Here is a 24,653-nt window from a genome sequence, read left to right on the forward strand (position 1 = left end):
AGACTCAGTAGCTGTGGCCTGTGAGCTCTAGAGCTGGGGCTTGGCAGTTGGCGGTGCATGTGCTCAGTTGCTCTGTGTCATGTGGGATCTTCCAGACCAGGAATTGAACCCATGTCCCCTGTGTTGGCAGGTGGATTCTTAACCCCTGGACCACCAGGGAGGCCCCTAACGTCCGTTTTTTTTATGGCTTTTCTTATCCTGCTTGAGAAATATTTGCCTATTCTAAGGTTGCAAAAATATCCTCTTTTTTTTTTTTTTCTTCTTGTGCAGAAGCATAATCCATATCAGACTTCTGTGGATGTAGCAGTAGGGATTGTTCCTAATCTTCTTCCCATGTGAACGTCTTTTTGTAGCACCATTTATTAAAAAGACTGTCATTTCCTATTCAATTCCTTGGCCTTTGTTGAAAATCAGTTCATTGTGTTTAAAAATGTTTTTCAATTTAAAATGAAAAAAGCTTTCATTTTTATGAAATGTATTGTATATAGCACATATACATAGATAGGTGGAGATATAGAATGTGAAATTATGGAGAATAATATGAACACCCTTAACCCATCAATTAAGAACTAGGATATTACTTAGTATTTTTGAAGTTTCTTATGGATTCTTCCCTAATCTCATTACTGCTTTTCCTACAATGGTGCAGTAGTCACCTTATCCTTGGATAGGAGGATAGATAACTTGCTAGTAATGGGGGTCTGGTGGCAAAGTTGAGTCTTCTGTTCTTCAGCCTTTCATATGCCCTATTTCTCATTTCAAATATTCTTCCGACTGCTGTTGTTCACCACTGTTCCCTCCTTCTCTGATTCTGAAGCCTCTGATCTGAAGAGGATGAGCACACCTCTTAACTATATCATAGATTGTAACCTCCTTCTCTCTGTTTCTTGTGACCATGCTCTTACCTATTCAGAATGCTTTTAGGAGTTTCTTGAAATCAGCTCACGGCCTCTTTCTGCCCTCTTCCTTGTTACGAGTTTACACCTTTTAAAGCAGTTCTTTTTAATGTTTTAATGAAGTTTCTAGACAGATATATGAAAAGCAGCCTATTGTCTTGATTTAGCCTTCCAGGTTTTATTGTGAAACCTGGAAGGGAAGAATGCAGTGCCTGACCAATCAATGTCTTTTTAGTGAGACACCTCGGTAAGAGAGAGATTTTTTGTTGGGAAAACTTTTTTATTGTGGTTGCCATTATGTGATAACTGATTTTAAATTAAGCTTCTTAATCTTCAGGCCACTTCATGATAAAATGCTGGACTCCATTTGTTTTGGAAACGATACTGCTAGACCCCTCAGGAACTTCAGGTAGAATATCTATTTCTAACCTGGAGGCAATAACATCTGTCAAGATCAGTGAGGGGAGTAAAACATCACTTGCAAGTGCCTGGCTTTAAAACAAAAGTCGATTAGTTATTTAAGTAACATTATAAGGCTGTTTGTTATCTAGTTTAATTCTTTTAATTTTTTTATTTTTAAAAATTTATTTATTTTTAATTGAAAGATAATTGCTTTGCAATATTGTGTTGGTTTCTGCTATCAACATGAATCAGTCATAGGTAGACATGTGTCCCCTTCCTCTTGAACCTCCCTCCCACCCCATCCCACCCCTTTAGATTGTTGAAGAGCCCCAGTTTGAGTTCCCTAAGTCATACAGCAAACTCCCATTGACTATCTATTTTGCATATGGTAATGCATATGTTTCCATGTTCTCTCTCCATTCATCCCACACCCTCTCCTTCCTCCCCACCCCACCAATATAAGTCTCTTCTCTCTGTCTGCATCTCCATTGCTGCCCTGAAAATCTGTTCATCAGTACCATATTTTTAGATTCCATATATATATATTAATACACATATTCATTAATAATGATATTTGCTTATCTCTTTCTGACTTACTTCACTCTGTATAATAGGCTCTAGGTTCATCCACTTCATTAGACCTGACTCAAATGTGTTCCTTTTTATGGCTGAATAATATTCCATTGTATATATGTACCACAGCTCTTTATCCATTCATTTGTCAGTGGACATCTAGGTTGCTTCCATGTCTTAACTATTATAAATCGTGCTGCATTGAACATTGGGGTACATGTGTCTTTTTCAGTTGTGGTTTCCTCAGGGCATATGCCTATTAGTGGGCTTGCTGGGTGATGTTAGTTTGATACTTAATACTGTTAATAGAGTCCTTGATTATTTAAAGTTCTGGTTGGTGTCCTTATTTCCTCTCCTGACTCCTTGCACTGTGAAAAAGAAAAGTGTTTGTAGTCTGTGGTACATTCAAACTTTGGGTAAAGAGAAGAGCCTTATTAATGTGAATGTACAATAACAAACTTCTTCTAAACTCTTAAAATTGTCAGGCATCCTTGCAGAGGGAGTGTTCTGTCTTTTCCTTTATATGCCATTGCAAATCTTTGATTTTGATTTAGAGCTACAATATAAATTCATGATTGGGTGGTTTTTCCTCTTTGATATTATCTTGAAATATTCTCACATTGATAATTTTGCTGTAAAATGTACAGATTGACATTTCCCTCCAAATTATATATGGTTAATCATATTTAAGGTGAGAAAACACTGGCTTAATGTTTAGCTGATCTATCAAAAAATTCTCTCCTTTTCTAGATTACCTGGGAAGATTTAGGACACCAAGAATGTTTCCCTTGAAGGATGCCGAAATGGGTGCCTTTACCTTCTTTGCCTCTGCTCTGCCCCATGATGTCTGTGGAAGCAATGGGCTTCCTCTCACACCAAATTCCATCAAGATTTTAGGGCGCTTTCAAATCCTCAAGACCATCACTCACCCCAGACTGTGCCAGTATGTGGATATTTCTAGGGGAAAGCACGGTGAGTTGTTGTTTTCTCATATTTTGTGTTCTCTACCCTGAAACCCTGATTAGGTTATAATATACACAGTGTATCATTTTGGATGTGAGAGCTGGACTATAAATAAAGCTGAGCACCAAAGAATTGATGCTTTTGAACTGTGGTGTTGGAGAAGACTCTTGAGAGTCCCTTGGACTGCAAGGAGATCCAACCAGTCCATTCTAAAGGAGATCAGTCCTGGGTGTTCATTGGAAGGACCGATGTTGAAGCTGAAACTCCAATACTTTGGCCACCTGATGCGAAGAGCTGACTCATTTGAAAAGACCCTGATGCTGGGAAAGATTGAGGGCAGGAGGAGAAGGGGACAACAGAGGATGAGATGGTTGGATGGCATTGCCAACTCAATGGACATTAGTTTGGGTGGACTCCAGGAGTTGGTGATGGACAGGGAGGCCTGGTGTGCTATGGTTCATGGGGTCACAAAGAGTCAGACATGACTGAGCGACTGAACTGAACTGAACTGATACACAGTAAGTGTTAATTGTTCAGTCCTGTCTGACTCTTTGCAGCCCAATGGACTGTAGCCTGCCAGCCTCCTCTGTCCATGGGATTCTCCAGGCAAGAATACTGGAGTGGGTTGCCATGCCCTTCTTCAGGGGATCTTCCCAACCCAGGGATCGAACCTGGGTCTCCTGCATTGCAGGCAGATTCTTACCATCTAAGCCACCAGGGAAGCCATAATAATAAATAGTAAACATATAAAGTAATCAGAGTGTGTATGTTTGCTTGCCATCACTTTTCGCTCCAGCCAAACTGAGTCATTTGAGTTTTCCTGACTGCATTTGAATGATTCATATTTCTCAGATCTGAGAATCAGGATTTTTTATATTCTTTTTCAGGGAAGCCCCTATCCTCAAGCATATTTCTTCATCTCTCCAAAAAGGAAATGAAAGACTAATGTTAGAAACTTTGTGTTCTGTCGCTTATCATGTCTGACTCGCTGTGACCCTGTGGGCGGTATCCCACCAGGTTCCTCTGTCCGTGGAATTTTTCAAGCAAGAAGACTGAAGTGGTTTGCCATTTCCTTCTTCAGGGGATCTTCCTGACCCAGGAATCAAACATGCATCTCTTGCATCTCCTGCATTGGCAGGTGGATTCATTACCACTGAGCCACCTGAGAAGCCCAACAGAAACTTTAGAATTGTCTATTAGAATGTATTTTATGATTGAAAGTAATAATTTGGGCTAAGTTTTTTTCCCATGAAAAGAGAGTCACTAATGTTTTTACCTCTTCCTAGCTGCATTAGTCTTTTTTTTTAGGATTTCATTTAGTAGAGTTGAATTCTATTGGTTAAAAAGTCAGTATTTCACCAGGAAGAATTTACTGCCTTTTTAGTAGTATAGTCGGGGCTTCCCAGGTAGCACTGGTGATAAAGAACTTGGCTGCCAGTGCAGAAGATGTAAGAGATGTAGGTTCAGTCCTCTGGGGGAGGGCTTGGCAACCTACACTGTTATTCTTGCCTGGAGAATCCCATGGACAGAGGAGGCTGGCAGGCTATGGTCCCTAGAGTCACAAAGAGTTGTATATGACTAGAGCAATTTAGCATGCACGCATGCAGTCATAAAGTCAGGTTCTTCTATAACTTGTATCTTTGCCCATTCTCCTTGCTAAAATATGACACTATAAACCGAGTGGCTTGTCTATTTCTCACAGTTCTGGTGGCTGAGAAATCCAAGATTAAAGCAATAGCAGATGCTATGTCTGGTGAGGTCCACTTCTTCATTAACAGTCATCTTCTCCCTGTAACCTCACTTGGTGGGAGGGGAAAGGGAGTTTTCTCAGGCTTCTTTTACAAAAGAAGAGCACTGATCCTGTTTGTGAGGGCCCTACCCTCATGGCTTCCTATGTGGGGCTAGTGCCTGTTAATGCAGAAGATATAAGAGACTCGAGTTCAATCCCTGGATTGGGAAGATCCCCTGGAGGAGGCCATGCCAACCCACTTCAGTACTTGCCTGGAGAATCCCCATGGACAGAGAAGCCTGGTGGGCCTACAGTCCATGGAGTTGCAAAGAATTGGACATGACTGAAGCGACTTAGCATGGACACCCTCATGATCTAATCGCCCCCCAGAGCCCCACTGCTGGACACCATCACACTGAGGATTAGGTGTCAGCATATGGATTTTGGAGGTGGGGCACAAATGTTCAATCCATAGCACCCCTGAAGGTGCTTATGGTGGCAATATTTTAATTATTTTTAAATTATTTTTGAAAGCTTAATTTCATGCTTAAAATTATTTTAAATGCATTTCAGTGAAATATATTTAATTTTTCTAACAAAATGAATTGTGAAAGATAACCCCATATACTTACTGATATTGTACTGTTTTTATTCCCTTAAAAATCTCGTTTTCAGATGTTTCAACCTAATATTACAGGTGCTGAAAAAAAATGCAAACTCTTATTCCCTTAGTTTTGCTGAAAAACAGGCTAAATGATACTTTCAAGTAGTCTAGGTTATGCCTCTTGAAAATAGTTTCTCTGAAAGTTTTATAGAATTTGAATGGAAAATGTTTTTTGTAATAAATGTTATTAATGGCTAACATTTATTGAGTGTTTATTACTTATTAGGCAGTATTCTAAATGCTTTACATGTTTTAGTTAACTTAATCCTTACAACATTACCATGAAGTAGGAACTCTTATTGTATTCACATTTTACAGATGAGGAAATTGAGGCACAGAGCAATTAAGTAGCAATTAAGGAACTTTTGGCAAGTTTGTTGTTTACAAACAAGCAAATTTAAAAAATCTTTTTGCTAAAGTATTTGTTTGCTGAAGAGCTTCAAGATAATAACTAAATTGTAGATATCATTTGGGGCTTTTATATAACCAAATAGTTGATAAAATATTGTCAACCCCTGAATGCCTTAAATACCACCCACCTCCATCCAATTACAAATTCTAAAGAATTTTGTCTTGTGGAATTGGCCTGGTTCCAAAAATCATTCCAGTATAGCTATATGGTAGATCATTATCATCTGTAATGAGTAACCAAAATTTGCTGTTGTAGATCTGAAAATTTAGACTATGCTTATCTTCCCAAATTCTTGGCACTTTACTCAGTTCTTGGGACTTTTTCATTTCTTTTTTTTTTTTTTTAAGATCTATTTATTTATTTTTGGCTGTGCTGGATCTTCACTGCTGCTCGGGCTTTTCTCTAGTTGCGGCAGTCGGGGGCTACTCTCTATTTGTGGTGCTCAGACTTCTCCTTGCTGTGGCTTCTCTTGTTGCAGAGCCTGGGCTCTAGGGCGCGCAGAGTTCAATAGTTTGAGCTCCCAGGCTTTAAAGCATAGGCTCCACTGTTGTGGTGCATGGGCTTAGTTTCTCCTTGGCATGTGGGATCTTCCTGGATCAGGGATGGAACCTGTGTCTCCTGCATTAGCAGGCCAATTCTTTGCCACTGAGCCACCAGGGAAACCCAGGACTTCTTTATTCTTGTATCCTGAAGTGCCCTTTTTTGTTTCCCACTGACTGGAAGCCTATTTGGAGCATCCCTTCAGATGACTGGGGTCTTGCCTCTGTCCAATTTTCCCTAGGCTTTTTGGGATAATTGACTCAGTAGTCCTAGAGTCAAGAGTCTTGAGCTCCTTTTTTTCATCCCTGTACCTAAGTGAGCCTCTGTAAATACTGAACTAGGAAAAACCTTATGACATAATCTCTCTGGGGAGCCCTACTGCTAACTGCGCAGGAAACTTCTTTTTAGTTATAAATGTCAGGTAGGAAGTAATCCTCTTGGACACTGTTAAACTCTGTTGATGTTGAACCTGGCTCAACAATGTGGGTAGTCTCCTTGGGCCCAATAACCATATTCCTGGTTACTGTGTTTCCCCTGATTGTCCTGCTCCTAGGTCTCCACAGCCCTCTCTTCCAGGGACACACAGATTATGGATGTGTATAAAATTCATATATTTTAAGTTTGACTGCCTGGAATGAAAATATCTGTTATTGTCAAAAGGTTAGGGAATTCGATTACTTTTTTTTTTTTTTTACTATTGGCAATGTTCATTGTCCTGAAAAGTCGTAAGCATAAGGAGTACCTAATGAAATTAGAGTAAGTGTTGTTGTGAAGGTCTGTTTGTTCCAAACATCCCAGTCATTTCAGTTACATTTAGTTTGAAAAGTCAACAATCTCCTAAGTGAACAATGCATATTTCTCAATGATGTAATCATCTTGGTTTGGACTGTACTTGTCTCCTCAAACAATCTTAATTTTGGTTCCTTTATTCTGTTCTTGTTACACAGATATTTCTCATCTTGTCATTGTTAGTCCCACACTCTCCCCATTTTACTTGGAGTAACGTGTAACATGTGGTTCATTTTAGTAACCTTATGTTTTCACATGTTAGGTTAGCTCAGAAGTCAAGCTTTCACTGTTTCCAACAGATCATTCAGAACTGATTCAAGAGGATATTAGTTTCTTGCTAACTCAGCAGGTTGATGTATTTAATCTCAAGAATAGTTTACATTCGAATTTCGAACTTGATTTATCAAAAGAGAAATTGAATAAAATATCTTTAAAAGAAAAAAGGTCAGTAAAGCATGAAAATACTTAAGTTAACAAACTTGAATCTTTTTCTTTTGAACTTGAAATCTCAGCAGTTTTAGAAGCATAGAAAGGATTATAAATGGTAATATATTCCAATTGATTTGGTATTGATTACCCAAAAATCTTTTTTTATCGCTAGAAAATCAAGAACAAAATTATTTTAATTAATAGATTTGAAATTTAGGTGGAGAATAGTTGAATTGTTAAGGGCCTATAAGATAATTCTGTATCTCTAGCTGCATATATATATATATTTCAACCTGAGTGTCTGTATCAGTTTAGAGTTCCATCAGAGAGGCAGAACTAGTAGGAGATAGATGGCTAGATAGCCTGACAGCTATAGATTAATTGGTTGGAGTTGGTTTATGTGATTGTGGGGGCTGGGTAAGCTAGCCTGAAATCCATAGGGCAGATCATCAACGACAAAGGCTAATTTTTATATAATAGCTAAAGTCATGGTCCCAAGAGTAGAGTTTCTTCTCCAGAGAAGACTGGATTCTGCTCTTGAGGAGTTAGTAACTCATTGAATCAGGACCACCAAGATTATCTAGGGTAATCGTCCTTACTCACATTAAACTAATTGTAGATTTTAATCAATTATTTAATGCCTTCACAGTAACACCTAGGCTAGCGTTTGAATAACTGAAGACTATATAGCCTAGCCTGTTGACTCATAAAACTGACCATCACAGTGACCTAGTAACAATACTGTTTCTTAAGCACAGAATTACCCTTTATCAGTTTGACTGTGTAAATATTTATTTAGGTATTTTATTTAAAAGGTGATGAGCTAGTCTCAGTTTTTACCGTGAATAAAGAAAGAATTGTGAAGGTGAAGTCGCTCAGTCGTGTCTGACTCTTTGCGACCCCGTAGACTATAGCCTACCAGGCTTCTCCGTCCATGGGATTCTCCAGGCAAGAATACTGGAGTGGGTTACCATTTCCTTCTCCAGGGGATCTTCCCGACCCAGGGATCAAACCCGGGTCTCTTGCATTGGAGGCAGACGCTTTAACCTCTGAGCCATCAGGGAAGCCCAAAGAAAGAATGATGCGTAACTGTATTCTAATAAACTTTCATATTATCTTAACACATTCACAATTTACCTCTTTCTCTAAGTTAAAAGTTTTTTAAAATCTTTCATTTAGTCCCTCTTTTTACTCAACTACTTTATTATCTGTTTTGCTTAATATTGTGCTCTCTTCCATTTCTTAGCATTGGCTTAAAACTTACAGTTCAAGCTGTATGTACACTACAGAGATACTTGGCACTCATCAAATATTTCATATAGGAAAGATTATTTCATGGTTCTTGTATGTTCCACTCTTTAAAGTTCATCTTGGTGTCACATTTGTTTTTTATAAATAATGCCACTATATTGCTGACATATTTGGCGTGTTATGATTCTCAGATATCTTTGTCATATTTTATTCTGTGAAACTATATTGTTTTATAACAAGCAGAAGTTATTTTTGAACAGTTGTTTAGAGATTCAGGATGAAGTCTCTCTAATGATTTTTTGGAGAAAAACCTGGTTCATATTGGAAACATTGTCTTGGTATATATTCCATTACCTCTGGGAGAATCTTTGATATTCTGCCAGGCTTATGGGTCTGCTATATTAAAGTAATATTTACTTTAAAGTTCCTTAGGATCCTGAAGCTTTGGCAAACTCTAGTTTATGGAGCTTTGAAGGAGTTTCCTGAAGAAACTTGATAATTTTTTTTTCTAAATCATTGTAAACCTGACAAATTTTATATTAATGCCAAACACTTTAGATATGGAGACTTGTGAATATTAATTTAAAATTATTAATTAATGGAGTATGCACATTTTAGCATATTCTGATGGTCTTTTATATTAAAATCAGTGCTATTGTGGTATTATTACACCTAGTTTACAGAGCAGGCATATACTTTTCTACACAGGACAGATTTCTATTTAGAAAATGACAGTCATTATATGAGACTTATTCATTTCTAATGGCCACATTGAGCCTTTGCTCAAGTTAACTAATTTAATAGGTATTTTTAAATTAGATGTATATGTTTGAGATATCATGTTAGACACTGGTGATGCATTTTGAACAAGATCAAAATCTTTCCTGCCATCAGGAAATGCATCTAGTATCTAGTAAAGAACAAAGATATTAGATAAAAATGTATACAAATCCTTAGGATTTCAAATAAGTGCTACAAAAGAAAAGTACACTGTGAAATAGATTATATTATAGAAGGAGCAAATTGATTTGGGGGACCAGGAAAGTATTTCTGGAGGAAATCACATTTAACTGTATAGTAATAATAATAGCTAACACTTAGTGATTCTTACATGCCAGGTCCTTATTTTATATTAACTCATTTCAACCTCACAACAGCTCTATGGGTTAGGTCCTTATTTTTCCCCCATTTTGCAGAAGAGGAAACCTTGGCATAGAGAGGTTAGCAAACTAATGAGTATTAAACCTAAAATTTGAGCCCAAACCAAATAGTCTGTGCTCTTAATCGCTGTGTTTCATGATAGGAGTTCACTGGGAGAAAAACAGGGAAGATCATGTTAGGCAATGGGAATCCATGTAATAGTACTTTAAGGTAGGAAAGGTGAAGGAAGACCAGTTACCCAGTGTAACTGGAAGTTGGTGAGCAATACACAAAATAACAAAAAACAAGGCTAGACAGGGAGTTACATATTCACTTTTATTAATTATTATTTTAGCACTTATATTTTAGTATGAAAATATGTTGGGGGGCAGTAACGATTAATCAGAGATGACTGGTTAAGAGATTGTTGTAGTAATCTAGTAAGAAATGATGTTGGCTTGGACCCAGATTGTGGCAAATGAAGCAAACTGCAGATTCTGTAGACATTTGAGAGATAGAAATAGCAGTGCCTTTTCTTTGGATTTGAGAAATGGAGATTACTCCTAACTTTGTAGCCTGAGCAGCTAGCAGGATAATGGTACCATTTACTGGTACTAAAGGGAAAGGCTTAAGGAGCAAACTATAAATTCAGTTTGAGTTCTGTTGAGTTTGAGGTGACTTTTATATTAAAGTGAGAAATTGGCTATGGAGTTTAAAAGAGAACTCTGGGCTTGATGTAAAATTTAGGAGTTTTTCAGCCTTGGGAGTAAATAAGGAGAAAACCCAGTTGAAGACCCAGAATCAAAGATGGAGGAACTAGAAGTATTTAAACTTGGGTAGAAGAGTTACCAGTCTACCAAGGAGACTAAGGAAGGTAGCCAGTGAGGTGTAAGGAAAACTGACAGAAATGCTGCTTCCCGTTTTGGTTTTCTGACAGTATTGTTTGCTTTTTTCCTTCTAGATCTTCATAGTTGTGCTAAATCACTTGGAATTCAATTTTGCATGCTTTTTTCTGTATTGAATTGAAGAACTAGACCTTTTTATCTCACAGCTTTCTTTCCTATTAATTTTTTTTTTTCTCTTCATTTCATGGTCTTTCAAATTTAATTTTCTTTAGGTTCCTGTTCAGATCACCTGGAGCTCTTTTTTTTTTTCTCCCTGAAAGTGATGGTAGTCATTTGTAGTAGTTTAAATTTTGTGTTTCAGGTCATTCTATATAATGCCACAACCTCAGTTTGAGCTTCCAAGAAGTGACCCATACAATACCCTGCCCTCACACTTCACTTGGTTGCCTGTACACCATTGTCTGTCATCTCTGCTCTCAGCAGGCCAGATCTGACCTTACCTTGAACCAGTGCTTACTGAGAGTTTTTCCTTTTACTGGATCGCCTCCTCTGAAGTTTTTCCTGTCTTCTGCTTTCATTTTTCTACCTTTGCCACCAAACCTCTATGTAGTCATCACTATTTCCGGTCCCGTTTTACTTTACTTCTTTTTCTTGTCTGAGTTTGCCATCTGAGAAGGAAATGGCAACCCACTCCAATATTCTTGCCTGGAAAATCCCATGGACAGAGGAGCCTGGTGGGCTACAATCCACAGGATCACAAAGAGCTGGACGTGACTTAGCGACCAAACCACCACCACCACCACCATTTTGTGTTTACTTTCTTCCTTATCTTAGAACTCATTCTGCATACATATACATAAAACCCCAATTTCCTTTAAAAACTTACTCTCCCCTGAAATGACCTTATCAAATCCCCAGCCACTTGTGAGCCCAATTGCACCTTTCTCTGGTTCCTCTCACGTTGTTTCATCTAGAAAGAAAGAGTTTGTTGATCTGCTACTGTGTCAGACAATGTGTCAATCGATAATTAACTAATGATTACATTAAACATATATGGACTGACCTTCAAAACGGTGCTGACTTATTCTTAGACAGTTGATCTGTTGGAAAATAAAAATTCCATCATACTATATATTGTGCTCACGAAAATTTTATATTATTACTAATCTCAGCAGGCTCCATGATGTTACAAACAATCACAAGTTGATTTTCACTTCCTTCTCCATAATCATGATTCAGAACATTTCTACTTTTCTCCAGTTTCTGAATTCAGTTTCAGAGACCTTATGTTTGAGCCAGACTGTCAAGACAGTTTGTCCCTAGATCCCAGTTTCCCCTTCACTTCAAAATTTCTTTATATCTTCATCCAAGCTTTTCCTTCTGCTAGCCTGTGTCAGAAGAAGGATTACTTCTTTTTGCCAAAGGTAAACCTTTCCAGCTGTTTTTCCTAATGCACAGGGGAGAAATCATAGAGAAAAACACAAAATGAAGATTGTTATTTGATGTATTGTTTTCTAACACATTTACCTTGTTATTCTAGATATCTGATTTTTATGAAGTTAATACAGACTTTGAAAAGCTCTTTTCAAATATCATTTGTACTATATGTTAATATCTTTAGTGGAGTATATTATTGTGTTACTAAAACATTGTATTAATCAAATATAACGTGCCTTTGTTTTTTTTTCTTTTTTCTTCGCTCAGAGAGATTGGTGGTGGTAGCTGAACACTGTGAACGGAGTCTAGAAGACTTGCTCCGTGAAGGGAAACCCGTGAGGTACTGTGTGTAATAGCAGGACAGTTAAATGCAAAGCAGAAACTGGCAAACAAAAAGGCATTGTACCTAGAAACTGCAGGGTCTTAGTTCCTTCTGTTATTTGTTTAATGATAAAATCCGGTTGTAAATTCTCATTTTAGGAAAATTAATTCACAGGCCTCATAGAAATTCAGCATTGACATTATCCAGTGTTCAGCTTTTGTAGGCATTCTGCAAAGTACTTGACAAAAAGTTACCAAAGAGGATATATGTGAAAACTTGAAATCTTTTTAGTATTAAGCTTTTCTGTAACATAGCTGAAGTTAAGAGAATTTTCCAGAGACAAGTACATGGTAACTTCTCACAGGGGACTGGTATTCCTAGGAACATGGTAAAGTGTATAAACTAAGGCCATGTTGAAGAATAGAGAGAAATACTCATCATGGCTCGGGTGGAATCTAATCATACAGTTTAAATTCAGCTATTTCAATGACATATGAAATTTGCTTTCTATCTCAGGCATTTTTGGAAAGAAAAATGTGTGATCTAAACTTTATTGTAAATGTACTATTAAATGAGCTTCTTCACTGATTTTCTGAAATTATCTTAAAATTATGAAAAATATTTTTAATGAATAAAAGTGTACTAAAGCAATGAAGATTGCTTGCCTTGAGCTTTTATATGATTGTAATTATCCATCCTACATTGAACTGCTGCTGCTGCTAAGTCACTTCAGTCGTGTCTGACTCTGTGCGACCCCGTAGATGGCAGCCCACCAGGCTCCCCCGTCCCTGAGATTTTCCAGGCAAGAACACTGAAGTGGGTTGCCATTTCCTTCTCCAACGCATGAAAGTGAAAAGTGAAAGTGAAGTCGCTCAGTCGTGTCTGACTCTTAGCGATCCCATGGACTGCAGCCCACCAGGCTCCTCCATCCCTACATTGAACAAATATTCCTATTCTTGGTGTCAATACTTTTTAATCATTGCTATATTATAGATAATGATACATCTTTTTCAAGGGTGGAAAAATTTGTGTCTTAATAAATGGTAGTAATTTAATAGCAGCAAAAGAAGTAAGTTAGATAAAAGTATTTTCATTGCTACTTTAAATGGTTTGGTTTAAGTGGTATCTGGAATGCAAGATGCAGATATCAAATCCACTATTGCCTTGCTTGCTTTTTAGAAAAGTCTAATGTGACCATAGTAATAAAAGTGGCTTTTCTGTATTAAACATAACTTAGTAAATATGTTTTTATAAATATAATTTTTGCATGTCACAAATCTTTGATTATATGTGTTTAAGAGCATATTGCTCTTTGCTCACCAATTTAAATTTATACTTTAATTTATAGGCCACCTATTCTAAAAAAAGAAAAGAAAAATCTTCATGAAAGTTCAGTTCAGTCATTTCCGACTCTTTGTGACCCCATGGACTGCAGCACGCCAGGCCTCCCTGTCCATCGCCAGCTCCCAGAGTTTACTCAAACTCATGTCTGTTGAGTCAGTGATGCCATCCAACCATCTCATCCTCTGTCGTCCCCTTCTCCTCCCCACTTCAATCTTTCCCAGCATTAGGGTCTTTTCAAATGAATCAGTTCTTCGCATCAGGTGGCCAAGGTATTGGAGTTTCATCTTCAACATCAGTCCTTCCAATGAGTATTCAGGACTGATTTCCTTTAGGATGGACTGGTTGGATCTCCTTGCAGTCCAAGGGACTCTCAGGAGTCTTCTCCAACACCACAGTTCAAAAGCATCAATTCTTCTGCGCTCAGCTTTCTTTATAGTCCAGCTCTCATGTATGGAGTCCAACTCAATACCTGACTACTGGAAAAACCATAGCTTTGACTAGATGGACCTTTGCTGGCAAAGTAATGTCTCTGCTTTTGAATATGCTATCTAGGTTGGTCATAACTTTTCTTCCAAGGAGCAAGCATTTTTTAATTTCATGGCTGCAGTCATCATCTGCAGTGATTTTGGAGCCCCCCAAAATAGTCTGTCACTGTTTCCAGTTTCCTCTTCTATTTGCCATGAAGTGATGGGACCGAATGCTGTGATCTTAGTTTTCTGAATGTTGAGTTTTAAGCCAACTTTTTCACTGTCCTCTTTCACTTTCATTAAGAGGCTCTCTAGTTCTTCTTCCCTTTCTGCCATAAGGGTGGTGTCATCTGCATATCTGAGATTATTGATATTTCTCCCGGCAGTCTTGATTCCAGCTTGTGCTTCTTCCAGCCCAGCGTTTCTCATGATGTACTCTGTGCTGCTAAGTCACTTCAGTCGTGTCCAACTCTGTGCAACCCCATAGACGGCAGCCTACCAGGCTCTCCCATCCCTGGGATTCTCCAGGCAAGAACACTGGAGTGGGTTGCCATTTCCTTCTCCAATGCATGAAAGTGAAAAGTGAAAGTGAAGTCACTAAGTCGTGTCTGACTCTTAGCGACCCCATGGACTGCAGCCCACCAGGCTCCTCCGTCCATGGGATTTTCAAGGCAAGAGTACTGGAGTGGGTTGCCATTGCCTTCTCCGTCTCATACACATTACTCTGTATATAAGTTAAATAAGCAGGGTGACAATATACAGCCTTGACATACTCCTTTTCCTATTTGGAACCAATCTGTTGTTCCATGTCCAGTTCTAACTGTTGCTTCTCGACCTGTATACACATTTCTCAAGAGGCAGGTCAGGTGGTCTGGTATTCCCATCTCTTGAAGAAGTTTCCACAGTTTGTGGTGATCTACACAGTCAAAGGCTTTGGCATAGTCAATAAAGCAGAAATAGATGTTTTTCTGGAAGTCTCTTGCTATTTCTGTGATCCAGTGGATGTTGGCAATTTGATCTCTGATTCCTCTTCCTTTTCTAAATCCAGCTTTAACATCTGGAAGTTCACGGTTCATGTATTGTTGAAGCCTAGCTTGGAGAATTTTAAGCATTATTTTGCTAGCGTGTGAGATGAGTACAATTGTGCAGTGGTTTGAGCATTCTTTGGCATTGCCTTTCTTTGGGATTGGAATAAAAACTGACCTTTTCCAGTCCTGTGGCCACTGCATCTGTGTGGCACTGGAATGAGTGGCAGTGAGGAGATACCCCACGTCCAAGGTCAGGAGCGGCAGCTGCTCTTAGCTGGAGTGGGTGTGAGGAGATACCCCATGTCCAAGGTCAGATAAAACCCAGTAAGACACTAGGAGCTGGAGCAGCTGTGAGGAGATACCCCAGGCCCAAGGGCAAAGGAGAATCCCCAGCAAGATGGTAGGAGGGGTGAATTTGTGTTTAGAATCAAACCCTATTCCCACCAGAGACGCTCAGAGGGCTCAAACAAACCTTGTGCACACCAGGACCCAGAGACCCCACAGAGACTGAGACTCCTAGGTAGAGGAGCCCCTTAAATTTGTGCCCAAGAGGTATCTCATTTGCTTCCTTGTAGTCCCGCCCTGCCTTGGTATTCAATCAAGAAAATGCATGTCCAACAAAATATTTGCACAAGAATGCTTCCAGAAACCTAGTAGCCCCAAATTGGGAAGAATTCAAATGTCCATCAATGGGAGGATAGGTAAGCAGATCGCAGTATGTTAATCAACAATAAAGTGGAATCAACTACTGATATACATAACATGATGAACCTTAGAAACATTATGGTGAGCAAAAGAAAGCAGATACGAAAGTCATATTCTTCTAATTACATGAAGTTTTAAAACAATTAAAACTCACCTACAATGGTAGATATGAAAACAGTGCTTGACCCTGGTTGGGCAGTGGGAATACAGGAACTGATTCCAAGTGGCCTTGAGGGAACTTGCTGGGGAATCGACATTTTTACATCTTGATTGGGGTATTACTTATATAGTACATATACTTGCAAAAGTTGTCAAAATTCACTGACATGTATGCCTTAAGAACATGCATTTCACCTATGTAAATTATACCTCAAAAACTTTTAAGAGCCTGTTGAGATATTTACTTGGCTTGGATTGTGAGTCTCTCATATAGCAACAATATTTGTTGTTAATGAAGATGCTTCATCCAGTGACATACTTTTGTATTTTTTTGTTTCTATAAGAAGAATTAGTATGAATTAGTTATTGTTGAGTAACAAACTACTTCAGCACTTAGCAGCTTAAAACAATAATAAGCATTTATCAATTTATATAATTTCCCTGGGTCAGGAATTCAGGAATGTTCAGCTGAGTGGATTTTTAGCTCAGGATCTCATGTCTGTGCAGTCAGTGTATCAGCTGGGGCTGTAGTCATCTGAAACCTCCATTAGGGATTCGAGATCTGTTTCTAAGTTAGCTCACTCATTTGGTGCTGGTTGTTGACAGGAGGTTTAATTTCCTCCCTGTCTTGAGGGCCTTTCTGCAGACCTCTTGGCTGAATTCTTGCAGTATGGTGGTTGGCCTTTCCTAGAGTGAGTGAGTGAGCGGTCTAAGAGATGAGAGGAAACAAAGTGGAACCTGCAATGCCTTTTATGACTTCGCCTCAGGAGCGAGGTCTTATTGGATAGAAAGGTCGGCCATTAACTCTATTCATTTGGGAGTAGACAACACAAGAATGTGAATCCCAGGAATCCAGGGGCATTGGGGGTCATCTTAGAGGCCAGCTATCACAGAAGTCTTGAAGATCATACAAGTATTAAAAAATCTGGGGGCGGGGAATGGGAATGAAATACTAAATCAACATTAACACTAACTGAAAAATAAAGTTCCCAAAATTATTCAGTACTCATTTAGGGCACTTGGGATGGAAGAAAGGAAGACGTTTACACCAGGAAGAGGGGATAAACAATTAAGGGCATGTCCAGAAGTACCAGAGGACATAGCTCTGCTACAACTGGAATTGCTTTACATCATCTAAATTGATGTTACCCAAGGTCTTATGCTCCCAGCCATTGCTGGGGACTCTTTAAACCACAAGCAGAGTAGTTCTCTGTCATCAGGATGGTAGTAACTGTAGGATGTTCCTTCTGATCTCCACGTTTCCTCTCTGCCCATATACTGATGCATCCTTCTTGGACTTACTAAAAGAACTGAAGGAGAGAGAAGCTGGTGACTCAGAAGACAAATTTCCGTTTTCATCATTTTATCTCAACTCTGTCCTTTTACTTTATTTACATTTGTATTGTATAAGGACACAATTGCCATTGTTTTACCAATAAGATTAAAATCCATTAGCTCATGAAAAGTTTTACTTTTCTGTTCCTGTCATTGTTTATCCTTGTTTTAGAGATATAATAAATCTCATAGTGTTAAACACCATTAGTCTCAACAGTGTACAGGTATAAAGAGGCCACCTTTCTTTAATGCCTTTGTATATGTCTTCATGAGGATGAAATGTTATAGGTGGATGCATATTCTTTGAGTAGTTAGTGGAATATCAATAGGATTAAATGCAAATTTCATATTGTCTTTCATGCCATTTACATAGTCTTTCTCATTTATTTAAAAGAGTCCTTGATAGTCTTACAGGTCTTTGTAATTTCTTCAAGTAAGATATGTTTAAACATTTATGTAAAGTACTTTTTAAAATCATTTTGGCACTAGATTAAAATTCAGTATTTCCCTTGCTTGTTTTGGAATATAACATTCAGCACTTGCCACCTTTGAGTAAAAATGCTTCTGTCGGGTTCAGTTCCAAGTTGTTATCTGATCTATCCATCTAAATTATCTTTGTTGTAAACTATTTGACTTTCCACATATTTGCATTAATTTTGTCTCCAGTAACAGAGCTGTTTCATGTGCAGAGTTGATGTGCTACAGTTTTAATTAATTCTATAACTTGTTTGTGGAAAGTAAGAAGATGTTCTTATGGCTTATAAATCAGTTCTTTCCCTTAACTGCCAAAAGTAAGCATCCTGCACCTGTAAGAAAGGCTGATGAAAAGTAAACAGGAAATCTATTTAGATGGGTTTGCTATTTGAGACGCATGATTTTTACTTGTCCATCTGTCTCTGTTGCAAAACTGTAAGTGTCCACTTGTCTGGTAGCTCAGTTCAGTTCAGTCGGTCAGTCGTGTCTGACTCTTTGCGACCCCATGAATCGCAGCACACCAGGCCTCCCTGTCCATCACCAACCCCCGGAGTTCACTCAGACTCACGTCCATCGAGTCAGTGATGCCATCCAGCCATCTCATCCTCTGCCGTCCCCTTCTCCTCCTGCCCCCAATCCCTGCCAGCATCAGGGTCTTTTCCAATGAGTCAGTTCTTCGCATGAGGTGGCCAAAGTATTGGAGTTTCAGCTTCAGCATCAGTCCTTCCAATGAACACCCAGGACTGATCTCCTTTAGGATGGACTGGTTGGATCTCCTTGTAGACCAAGCTATTTGCAGTTAATTATCCAAACTTAAGCATCATTTAAGGCATCGATCTTACTGGATTTATATTTTAAAGAAAATTTTGCATCTTCTGTAAAATCATTGGTTCAAGGAATAGACTAATGAAAACTAGAAACTTAAGTAAGTAAGAGTCTGGTGTCAATTTACTCACTAATTTTTTTCACAATAAATTTAGTATCTTTAAAGCAATATGTGTACTAAAACATTATGATAGTAATTTGTACCACAACTGTATTGTAATTTAAGACTATCTGGAGTTTTCAGATCTCACTAGAAAATTGTGTTCTTTTTATAATTTTAATAGCCATAAAATGCTTTCAAGAATTCATGTTATCCAAACCAAAGATAATAATTTTGTACTATGACCTGGAACTAATTAATGAGTCAGTCTTTTATGAATTAATGTTATTTGTGGGGTTAGTTTGCTAACTTGGCTTGAAAGAGGAAACTCACCATTTTCTTTAGAATCTATTCAAGCTTGAATCTAAAGAATTAATTTTTAGAGTTTGCTGCTCTCTTTTCAGTGGTTTTTATATGTTACTTGTGCCAGAGTTCTCTCTCGCCAGTATTCTCTCCAGTTTCAGTTAAATGATCAAAATTATTTTCTGGAAACATAGAAGCATGGAATTCAATTAAACTCCTATAACCAGTACATTTCAAGGAAAAAAAAAAAATAGTGTTTGAAAGATTTGTTTGAAGTCATCTCATATTTGGTGCCTGTGAATCTATTTAATTGCTACCCTAAAGCCAGATTCAAGATACCGAAAAGTGGAAAATCTTAAACTGTATCTCATTTCTAAAATATTTTCCAGAGAATATTTAAAAAGAGATAACACCTTTGTCACTCCCATTAAAGTAAGCATGAGGAAAATGGCTTGCCTTTTAAGTCTAGGTGTTATTTGGAAAGTATTTCCCGATAGAGCATGTACTTTTTCTTAATCTATAAAAGTGCCAGCAAGTAGAGTTCATAGACAGATATTCAGCAGAGTTTTGGCACTGGAGGTAAAGTTCCTGCATTGTCCTCAAATTTTCAAGTGAAGGCAGGGTGAGTAGTGCAGGCATATTTCTTTAATAAAAGGTAGTTTGTCATATGTTTTTAGGGTTATGGTTTTGAAAATTTACCAGAGAAACATCAGCATTGCAGAGGTTATATGTGAAACTTTGATGGGAAGCAGGCTGTGTCTGCAGTTGTTCACTAGCTTGATGGAAAACATGATCTGACTTACTCAATGAGTAAGTTTTATTTGCCCCTATTAAAAGACTGCTCACTCACTGATTTAGATATTCCAAAGGTTTTTTGAACACATTCTAGAGTATGTTCCACAGATGGATAATGAGCCACAGGTCACTGTCATCAGAAATAGGTAGTAGATACTCTTATTTTAGAATATAACCTGAGAGTAGAAATTAAGACTTTTGTACACATTTTTTGCCTTCAAGGGCCCTAGTTTCAGAATGCATTAGAAATTACAGTAGAATAAAGTAACTTAGAGATTTATGTAATTGATATTTATTTTTCTTCTAGGTTTACTTGTTTTGTTTAAAGACAGATTCTCCGGGCAAGAATAGTGGAATGGGTGGGTTGCCATACCCTCCTTCAGGAGATCTTCCCAAGCCCTGAATCGAACCCAGGTCTCCTGCACTGCAAACAGATTCTTTACCGTCTGAGCCACCAGGGAAGCCCTAAAGGCAGAAAATAATGCCCCAAAAAGATGCTTTTCACTCAGGCATGGCATCTTGCAGCTATCTTTTACTTTCTCTCTCTTTTGTACTATTTATACCGTTTGTCACTGAGTATTGTTCATACACCCTTGGTGATATTTTGCTGTCCTCTACATTCTTTAGTTAGGCCTTTATTAACAAAGAGTTTGACTATTGCGTTGCAACATTCTCTTAACTGCTCATACTGCCTTTAGTTTTTCCACACTCCAGTTACTTCTACTTTCTACTGCTATAAGAGTATTGTTAAAGATCAGTGCATGCTAAGTTGCTTCAGTTGTGCCAACTCCTTGAGACCCTATGGACTTTTGCTTGCCAGGCTCCTCTGTCTATGGGATTCCCCAACAGGAATATGGGAGTGGATTGCCATTTGCATTTCTGCTAAAAACATCTGGTGGCTCTGTGTATGTGTGTTTGTGTGTGTGTGAAGAAAATGCATTTTATAGCCATTGGATTTGCCTTCAGACTCTCTAAATTATTTCCAAAGAGTGTCTGAGTTTTTCAAGTAGTTTTTACTGTTGCCAATATATGATTGAAGAGATTGAGTGCCACAGAATTGAAGTGTACCAAGAATACCAAGCTGTGTTTTTGCCCAGTGGTATATCTCTAGTCTTTGGCACAATGTACATAACACTTCTTCAAGTAATTCACTTACCTCTGTCCCCTTCTATACCTTATCACTGAACCAAAGCAAAAACTATATTTTCTCCAAGTTCCTTCTTTACAGTGTATCTCTAATTGTAAGGTACCTTTCCCTTTCTAGCTTATAATTATTTTCCTGCAGTTATTTAATTAAGGAAGGTATAGCTTCCTTTCCAGAGAAGGCAATGGCAAGCCACTCCAGTACTCTTGCCTAGAAAATCCCATGGATGGAGGAGCCTGGTAGGCTGCAGTCCATGGGGTTGCTACGAGTTGGACGCGACTGAGCGACTTTACTTTCACTTTTCACTTTCACGCAATGGAGAAGGCAGTGGCAACCCACTCCAGTGTTCCTGCCTGGAGAATCCCAGGGATGGCAGAGCCTGGTGGGCTGCCGTCTATGGGGTCGCACAGAGTCGGACACGACTGAAGCAACTTAGCAGCAGCAGCAGCTTCCTTTCCTTTAATTAACCGTACATTTTAACATGCATACAGTATTTTTAAATTTTCTGTCTTCCAAAGTTGTTAGCATAAGAGTTTATGTATAATTAATGTGTTAAAAATTAACTGTTGAATGAACTAATATTTTAGTTTAGTCATGCAGTTGAATTCCAGTTCCCGATTATCATCCTTTTAATCATGTGTCATAATTCTGTTTCCCAAACAAATGAGTTTTGGTGAAAGTAAGATATAAATGTATCTTAGCAACTTATTCTTTTATTGGAAATACATTTATTTCCAAGATTTTTGTTTGTTTGTTTTCTTTAAAAATGGAGGGCTTCCCAGGTGGTGCTACTGGTAAAGAATCTGCCTGCAATGCAGGAGACAAGACATGAGATGCAAGTTTGATCCCTGGGTCAGGACGATCTCCTGGAGAAGGGAATGACTACCCATTCCCGTATTCTTGCATGGAGAATTCCATGGACAGAGGAGCCTGGCAGGTGACTGTGGTCATAAAGGGTCAGACATGACTGAGTGACTAAATTTTTTTTTTTTGGAATGATTAAAGAAGACAAACTGTCGATTTCCTTTCTCATGACTCTGGAGAATTCACTTCTAAGCTCATGCAGGTTGTTGGCAGAATTCAGTTCCTTGCAATTGTAGGACTGATTTCCCCATTTTCCTTGATTACTATCAGTGAGGGGCTCTCTCAGCTTCTAAAAGTCATCTTCATTCCTTATCATGTGGCTGTCTCCATCTCCAAAGCCAGCAATGGAGAATATCCCTCATATCACATCTTGCTCATTGCTGGCTTATTCCCATTGTTGGTAGAATTTGGTTCCACACACTTGTAGGACTGAGATCCCTGTTTCCTTGCTGGCTGTTGGCCTAAACAGCCATCTTAGCTTCTAGAGGCTGCCACCATTCCTATATCTCTAACCTCTAGATCCAGATTTCAAGGGCTCCTGTGATGAGTTCAGCTATACCATAGAATATAACATGATCATTAAAGTAAAATCTATCCTATTCATCATCTTGGGGATTATGCCAGGTGGACATCAGAAAGTTTGCATTTGGGGAACCATGTTAGAATCCTGTCTACCACAATTTGGTTAGTAAAAATTTGAGAAAAAAATTTTAATTTTATAGCAAGTGTCATTTGGCATTCTCTTTTGTATTAGTAAGTCATTTTGGCTGAGATGGTGGGAACTGTGATGTGTCCGGGGTCACCAGTGCCCAGCTTCAGTGATTCAATAGAAGCACTCACAGAACTCAGATGTTATTTTACTCATGGTTTCATTATACTCACTGCAGCAAAGCAGTACAAAGCGAAATCCAACGAAGAGAAAACTGTAGGGCAAGATAATGGTGGAAACCAGGCCCAAAGCTTTGCCGAGTTTCTCTCCCAGGAGAGTTGTAGAAGATGTACTTAATTTCTCCAACGAAAAAAATGTGACAATATGTGCAAACTATTGCCTATTAGAGAAACTTGTCTGAGCCTAGGAGGAATTTTATTGGTGGTTGGTCACAGAGGTACCTAACACCTGTGTGACTGATTGCAGTTAATGATGCTCCAGACCCCCCCAGAAGGAAAGCAGGTGTTCAACATAAATCACATTGTTTGCACAAGCTATTTAGACAAGCTTCAGTGATTCAAGGCCTCAAATGGGCAAAACTTATCAGTTAAGTTTTCCAAGAGCATAATTCCCCAAAGCCCTAGGAAAATAGGCACCTTTGGGAGAATGTGCAAGATTTGAGATTGATGAGAGATTCCTTTGTGAGGAAGTATTAAAGTAGATTTTATAGCTACTCCAGTAATTCAGGAAATATGTTGTGACTACAGAACAGCAATTGCTGGTCTTGTTCAGTTAGGGTTGTGTACACTTTTTTTCACCCATCAACAAAATATTAGCTCTCCTTTGTTACTGAAACACATTGCCACAAACATAGCAGCTTAAAACAACACAAATTCATTACCTCATGGTTCTGTAGATCAAAAGTCTGTTGGGTTTGGGTGGATTCTCTGCTTCAGGTCTGGCAAAGGCAAAATCAAAGTGTTGACACAGGTTATTTCCTCTAGAGGCCCTAAGGAAGAATCCATTTCCAAGCTTATTCCCGTTGGTGGTGGTATTTAGTTTCACACAGATGTAGGACTGAGATCCCTGTTTCCTTTCTGGCTGTTGGCCAGGAGTTGCTTTTAGCTTCTAGAGGCTACCACCATGCCCTGGCTCGTGGCCCCATTCCATCATTTTCAAAGCTAGTAGCAGCAGGCCCACTTCTTCTGAGGCTTTGAATCTCTGACCTCTTCAGCCACCCTCTCTGACTTTTCTGCTCTGCTTTTCTACTTTAAGGATTCATGTGATTACTGTGGCCCACCTGGAAAATTTGGGGTACTCTCCCTATATAAAATTAGCTGATTAGCAACATAATTCCATCTGCAAAGACCCTTTCCAGCTGCATCTAGACTGGTGGTTGAATTAAAACCCTGGTGACAAGACTCTTGGGAGGATTCTGCATACTACATTCTTTAAACACATAATTACCAAAGTTTTCCCGCCACACTTGTATCTGAATTCCATATTCTTAATTATACCTCAATTTCTGAAAAGATAAATGAGGGGATTCCATGGCAGTCCAGTAGTTAGAACTCTGTGCTTTCACTGCTGTGGGCCCAGGTTCTATCCCTGGTCAGGGAAGGAAGATCCCACAAGCTGTGTGGCATGGCTAAAAAATAAAATGATTAATTAATTAATTAAGCAATAATCCTTTCAACAATTAGAAGCATGTTTAACTTCTGTATTATTGTCAAAAGAATTTTTTTCTGAGTCATTCAAGTTGTCAGTTCTCTTAAGGAAAAAAATCAACCTTTAATAAGGTTTAAATTCAAACTGTCTTATATGCCATTTTCCAGAATTATAGTCAAGAGTAAAGTAAACCCTTTGTTGTTAATATAAAATTCCTTTTGTGGAGAGGGAGTTACTTCAGTGTCTATGTACAAAAAGACTGGCCAGAGACCATATAAATATGTTGATATAGAGTGCTGACCTGTTGTTTTCCATTCAGTTCAGTTCAGTCACTCAGTTGTGTCCGACTCTTTGTGACCCCATGAATCGCAGCACACCAGGCCTCCCTGTCCATCACCAAC

The 24,653-nt window shown here is 38.5% G+C and overlaps 1 protein-coding gene across 4 annotated transcripts in view; it reads left to right on the forward strand.

The window, feature by feature from the left end:
- Window positions 1-24,653, forward strand: part of TBCK (TBC1 domain containing kinase) — a 213,329-nt gene that overhangs the window by 5,047 nt on the left and 183,629 nt on the right. Inside the window, exons 1-3 of one of the 4 annotated variants that reach the window (XM_010848237.1) lie at window positions 1,154-1,305; window positions 2,622-2,843; window positions 12,338-12,410. In XM_010848237.1, the coding sequence (XP_010846539.1) occupies window positions 1,242-1,305; window positions 2,622-2,843; window positions 12,338-12,410 (359 nt within the window). In that variant the 5' untranslated portion in view covers window positions 1,154-1,241. Of the gene's footprint in view, window positions 1-1,153; window positions 1,306-2,621; window positions 2,844-12,337; window positions 12,411-24,653 lie in introns of those variants that run through there. The other 3 variants (XM_010848239.1, XM_010848238.1, XM_010848240.1) reach the window with 3 other exon arrangements.

The sequence above is a fragment of the Bison bison genome, unplaced genomic scaffold (genome assembly GCF_000754665.1).
Source record: "Bison bison bison isolate TAMUID 2011002044 unplaced genomic scaffold, Bison_UMD1.0 scf7180017864263, whole genome shotgun sequence".
NCBI classification, from domain to species: domain Eukaryota; kingdom Metazoa; phylum Chordata; class Mammalia; order Artiodactyla; family Bovidae; genus Bison; species Bison bison.